Source organism: Chelonia mydas, chromosome 14 (assembly GCF_015237465.2).
Source record: "Chelonia mydas isolate rCheMyd1 chromosome 14, rCheMyd1.pri.v2, whole genome shotgun sequence".
Lineage (NCBI taxonomy): Eukaryota > Metazoa > Chordata > Testudines > Cheloniidae > Chelonia > Chelonia mydas.
In genome coordinates, this window is record NC_051254.2 from 2711136 (window position 1) to 2733805 (window position 22670).

General features: G+C 51.7%; 1 protein-coding gene across 4 annotated transcripts in view; it reads left to right on the forward strand.

The window, feature by feature from the left end:
* BAIAP2 (BAR/IMD domain containing adaptor protein 2) overlaps positions 1 to 20078 on the forward strand; it is an 86103-nt gene extending 66025 nt beyond the window's left edge. The window contains exons 8-15 of one of the 4 annotated variants that reach the window (XM_037913892.2): positions 2309 to 2536; positions 3559 to 3760; positions 5102 to 5303; positions 6182 to 6250; positions 7490 to 7655; positions 10847 to 10881; positions 14258 to 14301; positions 19066 to 20078. In XM_037913892.2, the coding sequence (XP_037769820.1) occupies positions 2309 to 2536; positions 3559 to 3760; positions 5102 to 5303; positions 6182 to 6250; positions 7490 to 7655; positions 10847 to 10881; positions 14258 to 14285 (930 nt within the window). In that variant the 3' untranslated portion in view covers positions 14286 to 14301; positions 19066 to 20078. Of the gene's footprint in view, positions 1 to 2308; positions 2537 to 3558; positions 3761 to 5101; positions 5304 to 6181; positions 6251 to 7489; positions 7656 to 10846; positions 10882 to 11962; positions 13410 to 14257; positions 14302 to 19065 lie in introns of those variants that run through there. The other 3 variants (XM_037913891.2, XM_037913889.2, XM_037913890.2) reach the window with 3 other exon arrangements.
* Positions 20079 to 22670: the final 2592 nt, after the last annotated feature.

Genomic DNA, 22670 nt, shown 5'->3' on the forward strand with positions numbered 1-22670 from the left:
GTCAAAACCCGACGCATGTTACGATGGGACGAAGTGGGAGTTGGGGTGGGGTAACTCTCCTGTTCAAAGATGTCGGTTCCAGAGCGCTCTCCAAGAGTCGTTCCTGCAGCCTCACACATTAAAAACAGCCTGTTTGTGGAACCCAGACTTCATCTCCACTGTGGCTTATCGCAGCAAAGTACGTGGAAGATTTTGTTAGAGGGAATTTTGCAGGTGGCTCATCCCCCAATACGGGTGGATGGGGGCAGGCCAATTTCCAAGGCTGGCTAAGATAACAAACAGCCATTTCCACCGAAGGCAGCTCTACGTCTCCCCTGACGTGGCACGGCCTGCGACAGTCACGTGTGCAACAAGGCCACTGTCTCTTTGCTGAGGTCAGTTGGCTTTGACATTCACAGTGGGAATGAGACTAGGTGTAAATCGATCAGGGCTTTTCCTTAAGCCGATGGAAATGGTTTAGGGACTGACTTAAATTTGCCCAAAGATAATAGTAAAGCTTGAAGCAAACAGGTAAATTTTCACCCTGCAATAATGCTGCTTTATCTGTTAGTGGAGAATGAGTTAATTTGCCTTCTGGAAGTGGCAGCTTGTCTGCTTCTGCTTCAAAATCAGTTACAGCTCATTCGTAGTGGTGGCGTATTGTTCTCTGGTGCGTGTCCCTGTTAGGGAAGCCATTAGGTGGGTGTGCTCTTGAGAGCTGCATGAGAGGTGGCACCTGCTCCTTCTGTGTTTGGATGTGGGAGCAATTCCTGTCGTATTGTCTGGGTTTTGCCTCCTTGGGAAACTAAACTACCAATTCCCCCGGTTCGACAGAAGCGACAGGTGTTAATTTAGGCAAGAAAACCTAGAAACGGAGTTCAGCCCCAGACCTTTGGGCTGGAGCATTGCCATGGCCTCTGAAGATGGGGGACCCCTATAGCATCTGGCCCCCAATGCCTAATCGCAGCCAGCTGAGGCAGGCTGAAGACTGAGCTTCAGCCTCAAAAGCCTCGAGATTGGAAACTGCCGAGGTTGGGCAGCCCTGTCAGACTAAATGAGGCCCCTGTCTGTGCTGCCATCCAGTTCCCAGGGGGTTCGTTGCATTTCTCCCCTCCCTGCGCGCAACAGATGGCGAACGCTGCGTCTGCCTCTGTTTTAATACGCCGTGGCTGTGGTCAGCGCTGTTCTGCTGGGTGCTTCTGACTATCCCCGGGATTCCACCTCTGCAGTTGTTCGTTTTTTATTTGGTGAGGCTTGCAAGTCTGCCGGCATGGATGCGACGTGCTGCAGGGACTCTCCCCTCTGCCTGCAGTCCGTCTCAGAATAACAGTCCTTCCCTAGCCAGCCACAGGAAGACAGCTTACCTGCTGAGCCCCAACCCCTGCTGCTTAGCAATTTCCAGATTTCGGGGTGGGGGGTACTTCTGAGGATCGAATAGTACAATACTGCCTCCAGCCACCCCCTTCTACAACACGCCCCAAACCTGTCTGCTCTGGCTGGCCCTGGGGGAGGGCACAGCCTTGTCAGCATCACAACGCAGCAAGCTAGTTCAGCCAAATATCCGAACGGTAACTATGGACTTTCCGCTCGCTCACCCAGCGAGAGCGGCGGTGTCCCCCGTGCTTTGTGCTCCAAGGAATAGCAATGGATGCCAAGCAATGAATGCTGCACGAACACAATTTATGAGCTAGCAGTCCCATACCACACATGTTCTTCCCCAGCAAGGCTGGCGAGGAGCTGTCGCCGGGCGGCTGCTGCTGTGTATCGGATAGTGAACTGGTGTGGCTTCCAGTGCACGCTTCTCAACTGAGCCTTTGATCGGAATATATTTCTTGGTGTACAGGAGAGTTCAGATAAACTGAATAGCCCAGCTCGCTCTCCTTCCCTTTCCGGTTTGGCTGGTCCATTCTTCAAGCTGCCCCGCATGCAGAGTGTCTCAAAGCAAGCTAGGGAAACGAAATACCCTTACGCTTTTCATGAGACTATACTGGCTCATCTGCCTTTCTGCACCCTATATTTATTGTAAGCTGCCGCACTCTGTCCTGTTTGTTACACACCCGGGTAGATAAATCTCACTTACTGCTCTCATTAGATGGCAGAGAGGAAATCTGGGCCAGTGGCCCTTTGTGTTCCAAGCTGGCTCTGGAGGCATGATCGTCGTGGTCTGCTTTCCATGCCTCCTGGAATCCAGTCTGAGGAACGTGTTCTGGGGGGGGCTGGTTTGAGATGGGAGCTGTACCGTGATCATTCTCTGCCCCTCGTCCTGAGAGGTGAGTGGATTTGTCTGCAGGTCTCTTGTATTCTCACTCTTCCCCCTTTGTGATTCTAGGGGAAAGAGATCTTGACCCAGAAGCTCCCGCTTTGGCAGCAGTCTTGCTCAGACCCCAACAAGATCCCAGACCGGGCTCTCCAACTGATGCAGCAGATGGCCACCAGCAGCAACGGCACGATCATCCCCAGTGCGCTGTCCACGTCCAAATCGAACCTAATCATCTCCGACCCTATCCCCGGGGCCAAACCGCTCCCTGTCCCACCAGAGTTGGCGCCCTTCGTGGGGGTAAGTGTGCAAGGCATCAGTGGTGCCGTCCTGGCTGAGTAACATTATGGGTGTACAGAGTAGCAGCCGTGTTAGTCTGTATTCGCAAAAAGAACAGGAGGACTTGTGGCACCTTAGAGACGAACCAATTTATTTGAGCATGAGCTTTCGTGAGCTACAGCTCACTTCATCGGATGCATAGAGTGGGGAGAAAGCTTAGGCTCAAATAAATTGGTTCGTCTCTAAGGTGCCACAAGTCCTCCTTTTCATTATGGGTGTAGTGAGCCTAGCACGGTCCCGCCAGGCAAGTCACCTGCCAGTAAGCTTTAGACCACGTTCAGCGGTGGGGCTTTCAGGGAATCCCCTAGGGCACACTTGTGAAGGAGGCTGATGAGGGCCAGTGTGAAATGGACCATCCTGCTTTATCATGTCCTTGAGGTTTGGGTGACATTCAGTGCCTCCCCGTGCAGACAGCCAGGATTTGCAAAGCTCCAGGGGAAGTTTGAACCACAGTTTGAACCCTGTGAGGGGGGCTGCAAAAGCTAGAATTACCTGGCCTTGCAGGAAGAGCTGGGGAGGGAACCTCAGAGGGAACTGCATGATCCAGTGAAAACTGCTTATCAATGTAAATCAAAGGATGTTCCACTTGATGTAATCAGTCTTTGGGACTTGCTGCTGGAGGGGATTGAACTGAAATCCTCTGGGTGGGCTTAGAAATGGGCTGTCTGAATGCTAGTATGTCTCACTTCACATCCTGTTGAGAGAGTTGTTTGTATCTCAGCCTGCTTGGCCTACACTGATCACAGCAGGAATCGGGAAGGGATCTGATCCCTCAAGCCGCCCTGGATGGCTTTACCTCTCCTCCTGAAGCATTACGATCAGGCCATGGCTGGAGACAGGATACCAGATGCAGTAGATGGGGGCCTGATCCTGTATGGCAAACCGTATTCTCCTAAAGCATGTGGGGCCCTTACAGAAATGTGACATCTATGTGACTCGACATCCCTGATGCCGAAATCTCCCATTGCCCTTTCTTCCTTCAGCGCATGTCCGCACAAGAGACCATTCCCGTGATGAACGGCGTCTCGGGCCCTGAGAGCGAGGACTACAGCCGCTGGTCCGAGATGAAGCCAGCCCAGCCGAAATCCCGATCTCCTCCCCAGCATCAGAAGCAACTGAGTGACTCGTACTCCAACACGCTCCCTGTGCGCAAGAGCGTCGCACCGAAAAGCAGTTACGCAACCAGTAAGGATTTAGCCTCTGTCAGATCAGAGAGCAGGGACGTAGCCGCTTCTCCCAGGGGGTTATGGGTCAGCTGCTGACCGGAGCTAGGAGGAGCAGCCGTTAAGGGTCTTTGCACCTTAATGCAGTGGGAGGAGGCAAGGTGGACTCAGGTGGCACAAAAGCCTAAGTGGGGACAATGGCTTCCTCCGTTAGTGACCGTGAAGTGTCACGTGGTGACGGTAACAGCATGGTTGACTTCCTTAGTAACTATGCAATAATGCATGGCCTCTCCCAACAGCCATGTGAGGGAGTGTCTCTGTTTTCACGCATCTTTGGGCAAAGGATTAGAAAATAAAGGGGGCAGATTTGGGTTGCAGCTTCCTTTGGAAGGAAACTTTCAGCCTTATGGCAGGATTTCTGATAAGTAAATCTGAAGGAATCTGGGAGTGGGAGGAGGGAGTGTAAACTCTTCAAGGCTGCAGCCATCTCTTTAGAGTGTGTTTGTACAACATCGGCACAATGGGGCCCTGACCTTGATTGGGCCGCTAGGCACCACATCATGATGATGATAATGATTGTCTCTTTGCATGATGGGATAGGGTCACTGGATTAGGCCAAAGATAGTGGGACCTTGCCTGCTGAGTCTTTATTCTGAATCTTTATGCTGTAGCTCACGAAAGCTTATGCTCAAATAAATTTGTTAGTCTCTAAGGTGCCACAAGTCCTCCTTTTCTTTATTCCTCTTACGCATCTGCATATGACTGCAGGCATATCTCAATGCATAGAGACAGTACCTCACACCTGCTTTAGTTCGCTTATCTGCTTCCCCGTGGGCATGTTTCCAGAAGGGTCACGCCACTCTTTCCTCTGGGTTTTTCCCTTCGCTAATGTTAACATCTCAGAGCAAAGTGTCTGGAATAACAAATGAAACCTGGATGTAAACCATTACAAATAGACCTGTTTGCATAATATTCAAGTAATACCTTAGCATAGAACTGCATCCATTGCATCGAAGGTGTGAAACGAGGAACGTGGAATGGGGGGTAGCCATTAAGTTAATGTTCTGACTGTTTGCCTAAATGCTCTCCATTGGGGGGAAGAGTCAGAGGAACTGCACAAATCAGACTGGGTCCACTAAGTACATTCACTTAAAGTCTTTATAACAGACAGCTTAAAAAAAAGAATAGCCAAGAATCTGGGGGGGTCTGAGCTGTACTAGCTAAAAGGGGGTTCGTTTTCCTTAATTGCAATGCTGGCTGAGCCTTGGGTAGATTAATGACTCTAAATGCCACAGTAGAAACTGCCTAGGACCTGGTCAGCCAAGTGGTCTGAGATTTTGGGGCTTTCTTTGTGTCTCACCAGCTGAAAACAAGACCTTGCCACGCTCCAGTTCCATGGCTGCTGGGCTCGAGAGGAATGGCAGGACAAGAGTACAAGCCATTTTCTCTCATGCTGCTGGTGATAACACCACCCTTCTGAGCTTCAAGGATGGAGACCTCATCACGCTCCTGGTGCCAGAGGCCCGCGATGGATGGCACTACGGGGAGAGTGAGAAAACAAAAATGTGAGCATCTGAGTGTCTGTGAACTCCCTAGAACTACAGATGCCATCAGCACCTAGCTCTTAAAATTGCAGTGGCTGGCACACCAAAATTGCTTAGCTGCCAGCCAGTTTTTCCTGGCATCCCATCGTGCCACTTGGTTACTGTGGGAGGTTGAAAATTCTGAGCAAGACGAAATACCGGCTTTGCTGGCTGGTGTTTGGTAAAGCACCGATCTGTGGAGCAAGGTCAGGCTTTTGAGTGCTGGGACAACTGGGCTTCTCGTCTTGACCCTTGATCCCCCATTTCACTTCAGTGCCACACATGGGGGGCTGAGCGTGGGGCCATTGCTAACGGCAGAATCATGGAGTGCTTGCGCAGCACTATCCGTAACACCAGCAACCTTAAATAACCTCCTTTCAGCGCCACAGAGCCTCCCAATAAAGCAAACGCTCCAGATGGTCTTGGCAGAGATCTCACCTGGCTGCGACTGCTGCTGGGGCCAGCAGCCTGCTCCTAATGGCCCGGGAATGAGAAGCAATTTTAGTCCAGCATACAAAACCTGGAATCTTACATTTAAAAAAACCCAGTCCTGTTGCCTGCAAAAGTCCTCCCACATTTACCCCGGGGGCGGAGAGGAGGGAGAATCTGAGAGAGGGTGTTCTAGGCAGGGAATGGGCCTCATTGAATAGTATTCCTAAGATCCAGAGTTTTTACCACACTTGACTTTATTGGTTTGCAGTGCGTGTAGCACCCCTAGAAAGCCATGATCCGAATGACGGTCTCTTCTGTCACAGTGTAGTGTGGCGTGTAGCCGGAGAGTAATGTTCATAGATTCCTCCCCCCGCACATCTCCGCCTGAGAGGGTAGGTTTGACTCTGTCTTGTGGCTCTGCCTTACAGGAGAGGCTGGTTCCCTTTCTCCTACACACGGGTTCTTGACAGCGATGGAAGCGACAGGTTGCATATGAGGTAAAAACATGCTGTCCCAGCTGCTGGTGCTGCGTGGTACCTGGTGACGTTCCTTTGCGTCTGGGGAAAAGCTCCCAGCGCTGACCAGCGTGCGTATGGGGCCCAAGGCGGTGATGGACTGTGCTTTTCTCAGCTGTCGAGCCAGCCGTGTTATAGAAACGTCGTGAGATTTTCAGATGTTGTCTGTAGTTGAGGAACCCAGAGAAATGCGCAGGGAAGTGAGACTCCTCACCAGACATGCATTGCATCAGACCTGGTCGTATGGTGCCGGAACAACCAAGGAAAAGGCTCAGGATGTCCTAGGAGGCACCAGGGATGTGGGGGGAGACTGTCTCTCCCTTAGGGGCACTGGGAGGCTTTCAGGTGATCAGCATAAAAGGGGCTTATGAGTTGGGTTCCATTACAGTGGTGCAGGGAGTTGAGGGGCAACTATAGACCAGGCGGGCTGGGCCAAAACACGTGGCACCTCCCTCTGCTGACTGTCCGACATAAGGCGAGTCTTTCCTGTGCTGTGGAGTGCATTGCAACCTGAATGAAATGGGGAGATTTATTTTCCAGTGGGCAGCAAGGTGGTGGTCAGGGCTTAGTACCAGCTATGTGGAGAAATACAAAAGTCTTCATGAAATTCTCTCCGAGCTGGTCTCCATGCCCCAGTGGGGTTTAGCTATGGATTCTGAGCGGTATCCGTGGTGTCGGCTGCATTAGAAATGCCTTTAAATGGATTACAGTGTGGGAGGTTGTGATTTCCCTGCCCATTACTGCTAAACAGAAGGGGAGCCCTGATACAGGGAAGGCTGAGAACCACTGGATTAGTGTTATCTGCTGGAGAAGTGACTGACTGTAGAGGAGAAACCAGCTCTCCCAGAAGAGCTTGGTGTACGCTCCAAAGCTTGTCTCTCTCTCACCAACAGAAGTGGGTCTAATAAAAGAGATTATCTCACCTACCTTATCTCTCTAATGTCCTGGGCCCAACACGGCTACAGCAGCCCTGCATGTCTGCACAGAACTCGGTCACAATTGTGAATGATAAATAATTGCCACTGGTTAGTGAGCGTCTAGGATAAAATGTGCCACGTGACTTCGCTGTGCTCCCTGCTTGAGGCCCCCTGTGACACCTGGGCTGCTCCGCTAAATACATGGCTAGCACCAGCGCCACTGGGCAGGGTCCCAGAGGAGCCCAGCAATGGCAGGGCAAGCGTGGGTGGGTGGCGGTTGATTTTATTATTTTCCTGTTTGTAGCTTGCAACAAGGGAAAAGCAGCAGCACCGGCAACCTGCTGGATAAGGACGACATCGCCATCCCGCCGCCAGACTACGCCGTGTCCTCATCACGGGTCTTCCCCCCACAGCCTGTTGGCACTTTCAAACAGAGACCATACAGCGTGGCGGTGCCTGCCTTCTCCCAGGTGAGGTGCCGGGAGCCCAGGGGGATGGGTAGCCCGTGGCTGCCGAGAGCAAGTGCACGTTAATCACTTCGTCCTTGCTGCCAGCTGGGGAGCAGCTCGCTCCAGGGGGAGAGCTGCACGGAGAGCAGGCATTCTGGAGTAGGGCGGGGCGGGGGAGAGTTAAACTGAGCAGCCCTTGAGCGCAGTGAGAAATGGCTTTAACGGCAGCGGTGTGACCTGTGGGGGTAGGGGGCGAAGCTGTCACGTTAGCGCATGTTGCTGCCGTCCATCAGTCGTGTGTTTTCCCTTGGGGATGCGGGAGCTGTACACGATGGTTTCCGTTCACGATAGACACCCTTGGGCACTTTTGAAAATTTCACCAAGTCCCATTTTCATACATGACTTGGGAGCCTAAATACTATTGACTTTTGATGAGCCTTTGGCTCCCATGGGCCAGATTTTTAAAGGTATTTAGGTGCTGAACTTCTATTGAAATAATGGGAATTAGGCATTAGGCAAATTTTCAAAATGGGGCCTAGGCTCCTAACTCATTTAAGCCCTCTTGGACATTGTTGTTCTGGCCTTAACTAAATAAGGGGCATGGTTGCATTTGGGGAAAACACTTGGGGAAGGGTTTTAAAAAACAAACAAACCCCAAAAGCATCAACACAGCCTCTCTCCTATCCCCATCTTGGGCAGCTTCAGGCTGTTGAATCCCCATTTAATGTAGCAAATCAGACAATGATTTCCAGACTCCTTCCTGCAGCCGCTGTGGGTCACTATATTAATCCAGGGCAGTGTTCCTGCGTGCCTTTAGCTCTGCTCTAGATACGGGCACCTGCCTCAACCTGTTGGCTTGCTCTCATTGGCTGTTCAGATGTGCCCACAAAGGATGGGCATGTGGAATGCCAGTCAGCTGGGAAGAGGGAATGCACTAAACCAGGGAACATAGGGAGTGCACCCCCAAGGAGACAACCCGTGCCAGTATTCTCCCCGTACTGAACAGAGTGGCCTTCCCTGGGTTCTGTAATGTGCAGCAGTGAGTGGGATGAGAGTTTTACTTACTGGCGTCCGTGTGGCCGTCGTACGGGTGGGAGCCCTGGCTGTTGCACCATGAAGAGTAGTTTTTATCGTGGAAGTAAATGTGCTGAACTCTGGGAGGGTTTTAATTTTATTTTAAATGTTTTACTTTGATGTTGGCCTATTGCAAATGAATGAGGGTTACTCTCCAACAGGCCTGTGTTCATTATTTATAGGACTACCTTATGCCCTATGGTTGTGCAATTAAAGAATACTCCCGTGGCCTGTGCCAACTGCCATCTGCTCACTACAAGCCTTACACTAGGTCAACTGTAAGTCCAAACGAAAGCGATGTTTCCATTGGGGTTTACCAGCCTTGGCTGTTTTTGCCAGATTCTTTGTAGCTTACTCAGGGCTCCATGATCTTTCTCCTTCCGGTCCCTCTCTGAGGGGAACTAAAAAAACTCTCCCTTCAAAACTTACAGTGGGAGAGGAAAGCCAAAGTGACTGGAGAAGATGAGCCAATTGGCTGACTTGGAGAAGATGGGTGAGACACACAGAATGGCACAAAATGGCAGCATAAACTCCCAATCGACAACACTCGCTGCTTCCATGAGAGCCTCCCACCAGAAATGAGTTCCTCACGGGTCGTATCCATAGATTTTTTTTTTTTTTTTTTTTTTTGAGGTGAAGAAAGCCCCTGGGGCTCCAGCCCAGCCCCACCCGAGACCAGCAGTTACATTAGCAAGGGGCTCTGACAAGAGCTTTAAAGAACTCCTGAGATGAGTAAGTTGATCCTTTGTCCTTGCTGGACAGAGCAGCATGAGACCACGTAGGGTTGTGAGGCAGGAAATTCTAGGCGGGGAGTTGGGGTTGGTATTCATAGTCAAGAGGTAACTAGGCAGAATGGCCGCATCAGGCCAGGGACACAGGGCAGGGTTTTGACTTGAGAAAAACCAACCTCTCGGTTCAGAACCGCACTCCCCCAGCTTCCTGGGCCATGTCTGAATTACCGTGGGTCCTGGGCACTGACATGCCCAGCAGGCCCCGCAAACCGACTAAAAAATAATCATTCTGTTACTTGGCTGGAACAGACGAGAAGCAAGCTTTGACGTTCAGTAGATCTGAGGCTGGCTCCAGCATGGGGCCACGCAGCGCCAGCTGCCACAGCCAGACTGCAAGTCCCAGGATGGGCCAAGCTTCCCAAATCTGAAATCTGCCCCTTCTTGAGGCAGTGAGCAGGGGACTGGCCTGTTCACTCCTGGGCCACTCCAAAAGGAGCTTGCGAAGGGCTATGCCCAAGCTGGGAAACAGCCCTACTTCTGTGCCTGCAGCTGACGCAGGGTGGGGGAACAGTCTCGCATCTTGCTAGTTGGAGCCAGGTGAGCTGAACGAGGAACTGGCTCTTTGCAGGGGTGTTTGGAGAGGAGAGAGATTTGTATCAAAAATAATGTGTTCCCGGACTGGCCAGAGCCTGCTTCTCAGATCCCAGGGACCTGGGTAGCAGGTGCAGGACTCATTGGTCTTGACTTATAACCCAGTATTGCTCACCAAGAAGAGAGCTACTGCAGTCTCCTCTGCCGGCCCCCCTTCTCCCTCTGCACGGATCCTGGCACCCTGCATGGAATGGCCAGGGTGCCCTGCACGAGAGTGTCACATCCATCTGTTCCACAGAAGGCTGTAGGCTGCCACTTTCTGTCCTCCCCGGCCACCCACAGCATAATGCTATTCAGTACCAGTCCAAGCAGCCAACAGCCCAGAGCGCTGCAATTTCTGGTGGGATTCGGTTACGAGAGAAACATTTTTCACAGACCATGTCACCAGTGTGTGCCTAACTTCTTCTTTTGTCCCTTTCAAAGTGCGTGTGACGCTCCTAGATAGTTACGGGATCTCTGCAGCAAGGTGGAGCTGGACAGCAGGAGCTAGATTCCCTCTGCCTTTGCTGTAACCTGCCTTGTGTAAAGTTACACGCTCTGCAGAGAAGAGTGTCACTTTACTCCATGCTGCATTAAACCTCATTTAAATCACCTTCATCACTATCCACTTTCTAACACCCAGATGCTTCGGCTCTGAGCCTGAAAGCCATCGGGGTCCAGTGCATTTGCTTCTGTTCTTGTGTCCTTCCAGTGCCATCTAATGGCAAAGCCTGTCTCTCTGCCATCTCACGGTTGGTTTCTCTTTTTCTCCCTTAGGGTCTTGAGGACTATGGGACGAGAGCTGGAAACAGGTAAGCCTCTCTATTTCACATCGTGTTCAATAAAGTGAATCGTAATGTTCAGAGCGCTGGATACAGTAAACAATGCTGCAGTATCCCTTGGCAGGATGCATTCTGGGAGGTGGCCATACACTGGCACTCAGGCGGTGCAAGTAGGTGATGCTAGATGTGGCAGTTTAGAAGTATACAGAGTTAATGATGGAGTTAGATAATTTAGGCGTTAATCAATCTGAATTTGTCATCTCTGAGTGTGGGGCGACCAAGAGTCTCCTAGAAGAGTCCAAACGTATCTAGCTTGTCGGTCTGTTCCAAGGACAGCTGTGGCCTCTCCCAGGGTCACTACTTGGCTCAGAGACTCTGGATCAGATGAGGCGTTCTCATTTCTCAAAAGCAGGCTAATCTGAGGGGAACATCAGCACAGCCAACTTCTCACATTCCACTGGTTCAAACTGGGGCAGCCTTACTCTAGGAATGTCCAGTATCTTCTCTTGGTACTTTCCCCTCTCGAAACTCACTCCACTCTCTCTCACCCCAACGGGGACTCAGCCCAAACTAGAACAGAATGGGAAGGTCTGTCTCCAAAATGCAGGCCCTCCTGCCTGCGTTCGGAACGCTCTCGTTGCTAGAGGAAAAGCAGCCTCTTGCCCTGGGATTGGGGTTCGTTAGTTTGAGCCCTGCATTGGTGGGAGGAACTGAAATATTTCTAAATTAAAAATAGGAGAAACCTCCCACTTTTTTGTCATGTTGTGAGTGAAATGGCAACCAGTTGTGATGAGTAGGATCTGAACCCGAACGCCAGGGCTGCGTGTGGTTCCTCTTCCTCACTGGGGAACACCCAGAGAAGTCAAGCCTGGAGCAGCTGCAGGAGTTGCGCCGAGAGCTCTCGAGATGGTTCGCTTTAAGCAAAAGCGTAATGCGCTCTGTGTTCTCAGCCCCCTGCTTTAGGGAAGTTGTAGGGTAAAGTGAGGGCACAGAGGACTAACCTGAGCTCCAGAAAAGGGATACTGCATTGCAATAAGCTTGTTGTTGTCCATCTGACGCTCTTTGCAGTGAGGTGCAGTCTGGCAGTCTTCCTGTGCTTTCTATTCCACAGTGGCAATGGCACTTTGGTATCAACTGTCTGAGGACACCTGACTAGAAATGGCAACTGCTGCTTTGAAGAGCTTTCTGCTTCTTTCCCTCTTTTCTTTTCTCCTTTTCTACTTCTTCTTAGTTTGGATTTTTAACTCTTGTGATCATCCAAGGAAACCATGGTGCTGCTACCTTCCCCTCCCTGATGTTTACAATGCCCTTGTTTTGTGAAGCCTTTCAGAGCGGAAACTGCCAAACTGTGTGTGCTAAGTTTTGGAGCAGCCTGGATGCAGTTTACAGTTACTGGGCAGAACCAGTTTTTGTACTTTGTGAATGTTCAAAGATGCACTATCCCTTTTCTGAGGCTTAACATGAGCCACACTGTACTAACAAAATGGAAGAAACCATTTCCAACACTGAACAAATATGCATGGCCTATGGTATACGTACTGTTACTTTAACTATCTTTTCCACTTCATTCAGATGCCAATTTCCTGTTTGTAAGGGGAAGGCAGGTGTAGATGCCAGAGAGGTTTGGTCATTTCCCTCTCTGGGTGGCATCCACTTTAATTCAACCAAACTTTACAAGGTTGCTTTAAGAAAAGTGGATAGTGCCGAGGTTTAGACCTCAGATAGAAATAGTTGGTTCTTGGTGGGGGTTGGACAGTTACTCTGCTCCATCTAATTAAACCACCAGGGCTGACTCAACCAGCATTGTTGGAAGGTTCATTCTTTCTTTTGTTGTATATTTTGTAGCGAGGTATTGTTACCTCACGCTCGTGCTCTGGGGAATAAATCATGGTATTATGCAGCTTGCCAGAGCAATCCAAAGACTTTTGCATTTTGAAATTGGACTTTAAAAAACAACTGTTTTTTGGTTTGGTTTTTCTTGGGGTGGGGTGGAGGGGAGAAGAATTCCAGTGTTTAACTTCCTAAATCCTGTCAATCTTCTTTGTGTGTCTTGATAACTTTAGAGACAAACACGGTAGGATTGGAATTAATGGCTACTGGTATTGCTTCTTCAATCACTGAGTGCGGAGAAGTCAGTAAGTGGCTCACACCCAGAGTACAGACTTAACCCTTTCAGTTCCGGTGAAAGTCTTCTTCATTGCAAAGTTGTACACCCTTCCTCTTTCTGTGATTTTTAAAACCTCTTTACATGCCTGTTTACTAGGACATTGCTGGCAATACACATATATACACACACACACCACACACACACAGAGAAAAGGGTTTTTTTGTTTGTTTTCTATAATAGACTATGGGCATATGTAATAAGAACCTCCTGTGTTGATGTCATAATTTTGCTAAAGATTTTTAATCCAGGATATTCCGTGCTAAATGAATGAATGTAGAAAATTAGCAAAACTTGTATGAAGATTGTAAAGTGCTGAAAACCTTTTTTAAAAGCTGAAGAGAAATGTGCCCTGTACTGAGTTATTGTTTGAATAAAAGTTTTATTTATTGCATTGAGTTGGGCCTTGGTGGTTTTTTCAGCTTTCCTGCCTGTATCACTGACCAATCACCAGACTGCCTCTGCCATATTTTTTTTCCCATTCCCCATGATATTGGAGGGCCAGAAAATGACCTTTCTCCTTGCACAGTTTCTCTGGTCAGTTTTCAGGTCTGGCAGCTTGCATTAAAGTCCATTGCTGAATGAAAGCAGCTGCAACAGTGTTTAAATGCATAGTCCCGACGCTAAGCCAGTGTCTTGATTTGTCTTGAAAGGCTCGCTGTTGCAGGTGAATGGCTTGCTGATCTCCAGTACAGGATAAACCTAGAATTAGTTGCTTTGCAATATGGCTTGTGTGTAATACCACAAAACCAAATGCAGCTCTTTCCAAACTGCATTTGGGTGTCACTCAGGAGGTTTGAATGCTGTTAACTGAAAGTAAATCGTCTTTTTTTTTTTTTTTTCTCTGCAAACTTAAATGAAGGGGAAAGTCTGAGTTCTGAGAAGAGTCCAGTGCAGGGTGGGAATGCTGCAGGGTAACTTTCCCATGGCTGGCATATAGAGGATCTAACTTAATTGCAATCTTCACGAGAGGGTTGTGATGAGGAAGAGTTTGTGTTTTAAGTGCTGTATCAGTGATAATTATTAATAACAAATACAACTTTTTCTTTTTTGCATCCTGTGTCTCAAGAAGCATGTTAACCCAGCCAGTGACATCTCCTGGGAGTGGAGCAAATCCCAGGGGAGCAGCCGGCTCCCAGCCTAGCTTCTCTCTCCTTAACCAAATACCCTTTTTATTTCTCACTAAGGCTGCTGTGTGCGTATTAAACACATCCTACAAACTGCCTTTTGTTTCCATTACAGCCCCGATGTTGAAGTGGCCAGGTTTTGATGTCCCTGACTAGTTAGTAAGTTCACAGTTTTATGTGCCAAACCCCTCGTTCTTGCAGTGCTATGTACTGACTGGCCCGAAGCCGGGGGCTCAGCACCATACTAATGAATTGATGAGGGAGGGAGAAAAATGGGTCATTGATCTGCTCACTGTGACCATCAATCAGTGCAAACGCTGGACGGGCACTGACTTGTCCTTCACCAATGTCCATGGCCAGGCAATGCCAGTCAGTTCAGAGCACAGCTCCTCACTTGCACCTGAACCCATTGGTGGAAGCTTCTCTGCCTCCCTGGGGCTCCTGAAATGGATTCCTCTTCCTACACTGTCATTCCGTATAAAGCTCCATGTGCCCGTCTCTCTAGCCACATTTATATCTGCACGGCTCGATGCATAGTGCCTGCCCCGTCTCCACCCCCTCCCTCCCGCACTGCTGGGGCAGGGCAGGTGCAGCATTCTGGTTTCATGCTTCCATGTCTGGGCAATGAGCATCATTGGCCTATTTCTGCTTTTTAGAATTCTCCCCTTTAAATAATGACCCACCTTGGTTTTAGGTTTTCAGTGGGTCCCAGTGTCTGCTGCTGTCACCGGGTCACATTGACTTTCACCGCATCAGACGCACCTCCGGTGATTGGCACTTCATTGCCGTTTTGCACGGTCTTTTCCCCGGCGTCTGACATGTAGGGTTAGAAAACCTGCATTTTCAGTTAAATAACAGGTGGTTTTGGGGTGGTCATACCGTTAATGTTCATTGCCCTCCACTCTGCAGAGCCGCGGGTCAGCATTGGCTTTGGTACAGTGACCGTTAGTTTGGTAGCCTCCATCTAGTCCTGGATGCCTGATTGGTGGCCTTTTGTTCACAGTTGCCAAGGGCTGTTGTATGGGTGGGTCCTGGAGGCTAGCAGTGAGCAGCATTGGCGGGAGGGCAGGGGAGGTTTCCTTGCATAGCACCTGCTGGTTTTAGCCTCTTCCAGGAGCTCCAGTCTCACCCCAGATACCTTTTTGCACTTCCCCCCTAATCCTGAAGTTGTTGTTTTTTGAGTCTGAGATTTTGGGGGGCGGGTGCTGCAGGCTCTGATCCACCTCTCTGCTTTGCCAGAACAAAGATAGTTAAATAATCCCCGGTGAGTCAGTAAGTCACCTTTTCATTTCTTTCATGTGAAATCAATTCTCCAGGCATTCTAGGAAAAAAGTAACCTGAGAATCTGCATAAATTAGGTGGGAAACGAATCGCTTTGGCTTGAAAACAGGGAGTTAATCTTCTTGCCGGAAACCAAGCCACGATGTAAAGCGGAGAGCTGGTGCTGCACCGGGCAGCTGGGCCTTGGGGAGAGGAGCGATTACCCTTCCCGTAGCACTGCTGGAAGGCTGAGCCACTGTTCCTGGGTTAGTGCTGGGGGCTGAAGCTCTGGATTTTAAACAGAGACTTCGTACTAGTAGTTTGTTGGCCAGCAAGGCCTCTACCCTGCTCTCGGGTCCAGGGAGCGGTGGGGCAGCTGCTGACTCGTGTGTTTGCTTGGTGAGTGTGGGGATAACCCAGAGAATCACAGTGAGAAAAGGAGGGCCAGATCCCTGCTCCTATAGCCTCCTCCCCCACCCCCCTGTATTTCTCAGCCGTAATCAAACTGCTCTGTCCCGGGTTTCCTGAACCCCAGCCCCCTACACACACGCACTCCAGCCCACCTGACCCCTGTGGGGACCGGTCAGGATGCTTCTCCTTAGGTTACATTTTGCTAGACCGAGTGTTTCGCGACACTGGGCTGCGGAAGCTGCTGAGGGCATGCAGGGAGCGGCAGTGAAACCCTGGAGCACCGGCTTGAAAAGGGGGGGAGGAGCAGAGGACCAGCATCACAGAAAGGCTCCAGCTCTTGCTTTGCAGCCAGGCTGGGAGTGTTACCGAGCAAGACCTTGAGGGGACCCTCCAAGGCTCCTTGTCTGCCGCCAGGGCCTCTGGGCACAGATGTGCAGCCCTCAGAGCTGAGAGGGGTTGCAGTTCAGAGGAAGCAACTCAACATTCAGGTACTCCGAAAGTAAGCTCCTTAAAGATCCCTCCCCCTCCACCAGGAACCTCTCTCGTGGCTTCATGCTGAGTGGTCTCTGTGCCCCAGTGAGAGACGCTGCTCCTGGGTGCCTCACCGCTCCAGCAGGGCTAGGAGATTGAAGGCAGCATTCGCTCTTTAGCAAGTAACTGTTGAGCCTAAAATTGTTGAACTGTGCCAAGTTTTAACCTCACTTGTGCTTTTCCCCCCATGTTTGCCTCACCCAGCCTGTCAAACAAGAATAGGATCTCTGGTCAACACCCTCAGCACCGTGTATGGGTACATCTACACCATGGGGGGAAACCCCATAGCAGCCTCTCTTAGCACCCAGGTGTACAGCTGCAAGCTCCCGCTACGGCCCTAAAACTAGCTGAGGAGATGTTCCAGCTCGGGCTCTGAAGCCTGTGGGGAAGGGTGGGGGGAGACCTCCTTGGCCCATGGGCTCAGCAGGGGGGACTAGTCAATGTGCAGGGTGGAAGGGAGAAGAGCCCTGGTCTGGAACGGGGAATGAGCGGCAGGACAGAGCTGGTTAGAGGAGGGGGGTTGGGGGGGGTGCAGCTGCATGCAAAGAGCTCCTTGGAGCTGCCCTAGCATTTACATCCTGAAGTGCATCCCAAACCTGCCAGCCTCTGGCAGCCCTGCACATACCCAAGGAGTGCGGCCACCGGGTGTGGGAAGCAGCCCACGGGGGTCTGTGCACTGCAGTAGCTTCTCTTCATCCCCTCAGAGCTGTACGTTGACCTCCACCCAGGCACGCTTCGGTGGGAGTTGTCCTGACCTTCTTTGATTCCCCCCCGCACTGGTGCCAAAGGGGTTGGAAGCCAAAGGGTGTAATAAAGTAGGGGAGCAGCCTGTCCTCTTGTGGGAGGGTCTCCTGGATTAGCCTGAGTGGCCTTGCCTTTAGGGGGGCAGGAGCAGGGATGACCCAAGGTAGAGGGGTCAGTTGAAGTCAGCATCTCCTGAGCAAGCGGGCAGGAGGTGTGGCTGTTCTCTCCGCTCCTTGGGTGGTGGTCAGCTAGTTGCATTCCTGACGGATCCTACCCAGCCATGACTCGTGTCTCCTCTAAGCCTGGTAGGAGAATGTGTTTGATGCTGTCTGTCTGCAGAGTTGTTGTCGGTAATGTAGTGTGGTGTAGGAAACCCCCCCGGGTGGTCTGCAAATACTGACTGGCTCCGGGGCAGGAGCAGACAAAGGCCCTGGGATGGGGCAGGTGGGGCCCTGAGGACTCTTCCTTTTTCCTTGAGGGTATTTTTGCGCTGCTGTTTTCAGAGCCAATCTGTATTTTGCTTTATTAATCTCCTGTGCTCTTTCCTAGTGCTGGCCAGGCTGAGGAGCCATCCAGGGGGAAAATGGCCAAGGCTAAGGGCCCCCTCCCCAGTGCTCTGGCTGACTCCTCTCCTCCACCTGGTTCTCTGCACAGACTCCTCGGCCTGTTCAGGGGGTGCCCAGAGCTGATGCAGTTGGGGGAGTGAGCTGAAAATCCCAGGTGGGGGGTCTCCAGAGCTCCAGCAAGGGGAGGCCTGCTGAGGGCATGAGCACCCTGCTTGGTTATCAAGTAGTTGCAAGGCCAATACAAGTGCCAGGGGTTAATAAATAAAGATCATGAATACGCATCAGCCAGCCAGCTGTGCGTATAAGATGTAATACACAGCATGTGTGTCTTTGAAGCGTTAACTAAGCTGCGTTTCTTTCGTGTGGCTAAAGGACTGTAACTGGAATGTCTTTGTTTAAATGTCTGGTCCGACCAAATTAAGGTGTCTCCTTTCATGCCACCTCCCCTTGCAAATCTCAGCTCAGCTGCATGCTCAGCTCAGCTGATGTGAAACTCCCTCAGATCACATGCCAAGATAAATCAGTGAGCTTCCTCCAGCTGGCTTGTCTGGGTGGAAACCACCATCCTTCCTGCTGCAATGAGGCTTAGTTGAGCTCTGACTACCCTCCGAGAGTCTGTCCTGTGCACAGTGATAACTAGCTGCGATACAGCCAGACTCCTCAATCTCTATATTTCCTCTCTCCCATCACAACTGTCACACTCCTGGGGGCTGAGATCAGGTAGAATGTCACTGTAATCCCTCAGCTTCTCTGTTAAAGGAACATGGGTCTGTACTTCCAGGAGTCCTGATCCTAATGCATGGAAGGGGTCATTGGGGCTTCCCCCAGCTCCCTGGAATCTGAAGAAGAGGAGGTTTCAGCCTTTAGGGTTTTAAAAATAGCCCGGACAAGTAGGAGTATCATAGGAACCAATCCTGCACTCCCCAGATCACCTCAAAACTTTTCTCTGTCTCTAAATGCTGAGAGGAGCTTCCCTCTCCCAAGTACAAACCACCCATGCTAGAAATCTCTGTGACAATTCAGCGCTGTAGCGTTAGCCCTAAGGGGTTTTTCTTGTTCGAGGAAGCAGAATAAGTCCATTCACCCATTTCTTAAAGAAGTGCCACCCAGTGGGTGAGCGAGGTGAGGCGGAAAGAACCTGCCATGCTGGGACTCAGTATGTTCTGCTCGCACACTATGTGTGGTTAGGTTTCGAATACACTAAAAGCAAAGCCAGCCTGGCAGGAGCGTGTGCCCAGCCTCTCACCTGCTGCAGTGTTTGCTGCTCTCAAAGCCCACGCTGCCTAGGGAAAGCTGTGTGTGCCTCACCAGGTTGTCTCTCTTGCTGTCCTGTTGTCCCATTGTACTAGCTGTCCTGCTCAGTGGATACACTCCTCCCCCCGCTGACCGGTGCCTTCCTTTCTCTCTGCAGAAATCCTTTTGCCAACATCCAGCTGAAACCAACAGTGACCAACGACAGGTCAGCTCCCTTCATCAGCTGATCCCTGGGATTGCTGGAGCCAGCAAGCACCTCCCGCCTGCACTGCTGTATCTGACCCACTGTAGCCTCCTTGTTTGCAAGTCTGTCTTTCCAGAACTTTATGTTTAGGCTGCGTTTAAACCTGCTACTGCTGCGTGGAAGCCAAGAGCTAAAGCTGGTGTTTTGATGGAGTCTCCTCTAGAGCCAGTGTATTCAGCGCAAGGGGGTTAAACTCTGTTACCGTTCGTTCCAGGTTTGGAAGTAACAGCAGTCCCGGCCCTGGATTCCCAGCCTGTATCTTCCCGCCCTGTTCAGCTCTCCTGAGGTTTAGTGATGGACTATCTCCTACATGGAGCAAGATACAGGGCAGGGCGGTGTAACCCTCACCCCAGCCCTCTAAAAGGATGTCTGCAGGGCAACTGGGACAGAGACTCCTGGCCTAGGCCCACAGCTTTACGCACTACCCCTAGTGGGGTGGATGGTGTGGGTCAGGTCTACGCAGCTCGTGCTAGCATAAGCCCTATTAACACCCCTCCGTGGAGCCAGGCGGACAGGCTCATGTCTCCCTGCAGTGTAGACACAGCCAAGGTTTGCAGAACCCACCCTGATGCTGTTTAGAGCTGACGAGGGCAGCGAGTGGCCAAGCCTTGGCCCATTCCCTTCTTCGGGCCTGCAGCGATTCTTAGCCCGTGGAACAGCGGAGCCATGAAAAGCGCCGGTGTCCTCCCTCACCCTGCTGCTCGGGGCTAAGGGCTGCCGAGCCTGGCTCAGCTGCTCCCGGGCAGGCCTGCTGAACTTCCGCCAAACAGTTGCAATGGGTTTTACACTCAACCCACCTGGTGCAGTGTCTATATTTCATTTAGCTCTGTCAGGTACTATTCACCCTAGAACACCCCCTGGGCAGAGGCGACCAGTAATACTCACCCTCTTCCCAGTAATCGTGTGCAGTGAAACCATGGGGAAGAGGAAAGAGAGGTGCAGGAGGGTGCACCATGCCCCCCTAACACTGTCCTAACCAAATGTCACTTGCCAGAGACCTGCAAGACACAAGCTGCAGCTGCAGGCAGCTTTCGGGGCTGAAGGTGGGAGGGTCTGTGCGACTTGAAAGGTTCTGGGCTGCAAACATTCCAAGTCCCTGAGGCTACCCCCCATGCTAGTAGCTACTTCCCCGGCTGTCACTAGCATCTGCCTTCCAGGCCCCTATAAGTGACTGGCTGAGAACTTGGGGCAGCTGTAGACCAATGCTTCCAGGGCCTGGTTCTAGTCCCAAGCCCAGGCTCCTCTCACAAGTGCTTTGTGTATGTTTTAGAAGAGCAGGTGTCAGGCTCTTTATTGAGAAACCTCTGTCTTAGCTGAGCTCTCTTCCCCCTTGTTTGTTACTAAGATCGCTGCTGCTCAGGTCTGCCTCTCTGCCCTCAGCTCGGCGTAGACATCTCGGCTCCACCCCAGAGCTTGCACCAAGGGTCCTGTGCAGCAGCCACCGCCTTGTGTCCTTCCTAAAGGATGAGGGAAGAGAAAGGGGGGAAGAAAGCTTCACCACCTGCATGACCAGGACCTGCATCGGGCCTGGGTCGTTCCCTGCCTTGCTCCATCACAGGCTAGATTAGAAATCAGGGCAGGAAGCCCAGACAGTGCCTGTGGCAGGGGTTGCCCTCTTCAGTGTTTGTCCATTTGCACTTTTTTTAAAATTGCTAGATCGCAGAGCACGAGGGCTGCCGGTGCTTTATGGCGCTGTACGGTTAGCCCCTGATCCGCTTACGCCGCATAGCGAACGAAACCAAATGCAGAGTCCAGTGTTCGTATTTTTATGTAAAGGAAAGTATATTGGACCACTCTAATCGATGGCTGCTTGCTGCAGCCGCTCTGAGCCCTTCGCCCCACCTAGGGATGCTGGCTTAGTTCTCCACTGTTGGCCGTAGCTTCTCTTCTCTAAGCTGGAGGAGACATCTCGCTGAAGGCAGGGGAGCGCCTGAGCCCTGCAGTGGGCCCCAAGCTCCAGTTACTCCCCGGGCTGCCTTGCACGGCTGTGGGTGAAGCTGGATGGCACTGCCCCGTGGGGTTAATCTGTCCAATGGTCTTGTCTCAAACTCTGCCGCTGCGCACTGCGACTTCCCCTGCTTTTCAGCAGCAGCCGTGAGGGCTTGGGCGGGCTCCTCTCACTGAGGTGACGCGAGGCCATAACTCTGTCGCTCAGAGGTATGAAAACTCCCTGGTGCCCGAGGGCTGCTGTTTAAACCGGCCTAGCCCCTCAAGGCGGTGGCGCTAGGGAACAGCCTCAGCAAAGCATTACAGCCTCCCCCCCGGCGGCAGGTTGAGCGTAGACAAGCCCTGAGCCTGCACGGCTCTGAACTAGGCGCCCGTGCAGTGCCAAGCACAAATAAAACACCCTGGAAACTACGAGGGGCAGCACAAGTGACCGGCCTCTGTTTTCTGCTGTCCTAGTCCTCTCTGGGCCTGGTCCCTGCACCCAGTCCTTGCTCACTTGGTCATTTTCCAGCTCCATGAGTGAAGTTCTGCCAGGCTGCAGCCCTGCGGATGCAGTAACTGGCTCATGTGGGCCAAGGCCAGATAAAGGCACAAGCAATATTGTCCCCGGTTTAGGGCTGCAACTGCTAGAGGCCTAGGATGAGCCCAGCATCTTGTCCGGGAGCGCTGAAAATGTAAAGGAGTGGTGCTGGTGCTTGCCTGAGTGTGCAGGCAGCCTGAACCAATCGATGTGAGCTGCCCACTCCAGCTTAACTCTGCCACCCCCTGGGGACAGCTCCAGCCGTGGTGTGCCTGAGGCCCCATATTGCCTTAATTCCTCCCTGGGTGGACCAAAGACTCAGAACCGCTGTGCAAATGGGCCCTGAGTGAACTTGAACCTGGCCTCCCAGAAATCATGGGACCAAGAAGCTTGGCGCAGCTATGGGGCTCTGCTGGGACACGCCCCATCCTAACGGCGCTGGGCGTGGGTCTTTTGTCCTGGAGCTTTCCATATGGTGCCCACCATCACACTGTGCCTTCCTGGGGCGTGAGCGAGAGGGTTTGTGCACAGCATCCGGCACTGCAGTCACTGGCCCACAGGCTCGGAGCCTAGCCGAATCGTGATGTCGTTGCCCAGGACTGGTCACTGCTCCCCTCCCAACAGTGCGAATGCACTGGATCCCGTGCACGTGGGTGAACCCACGTGCCAGGGAGGGCTGAGGGCTGCTCCCAATGGTGGTTCATCACGGCACTGCCTGGCCTACTCCCAGCACTTGTTCAAACCCTCCCAGAACAGCTGCCTCGCCTGGAGGAGCCTGCTTAGCCTGAGCGCTTTGAACTTGGGCAACCAAGCTTCGCTTCCCAACCAGCATGGCCCGGTAGAGGTGCTGGGCCACCGCTCTGGCTGCTTCCCTGCGCTTTCTAGTCAGGCCAGCAGCTGCACCATGTACCCTGAAACTGCTATTTTTTGAAAAGTAATTTATGAGCAATAAACCCCACAAACCCTTGGCCTTGGTGCATGACTCTTCTTTTCCGCGTGAAATTGGCGTCTCTCTCTTGCAGCTGGTAAGGAGCAGGGCTTCAGGGGCTGT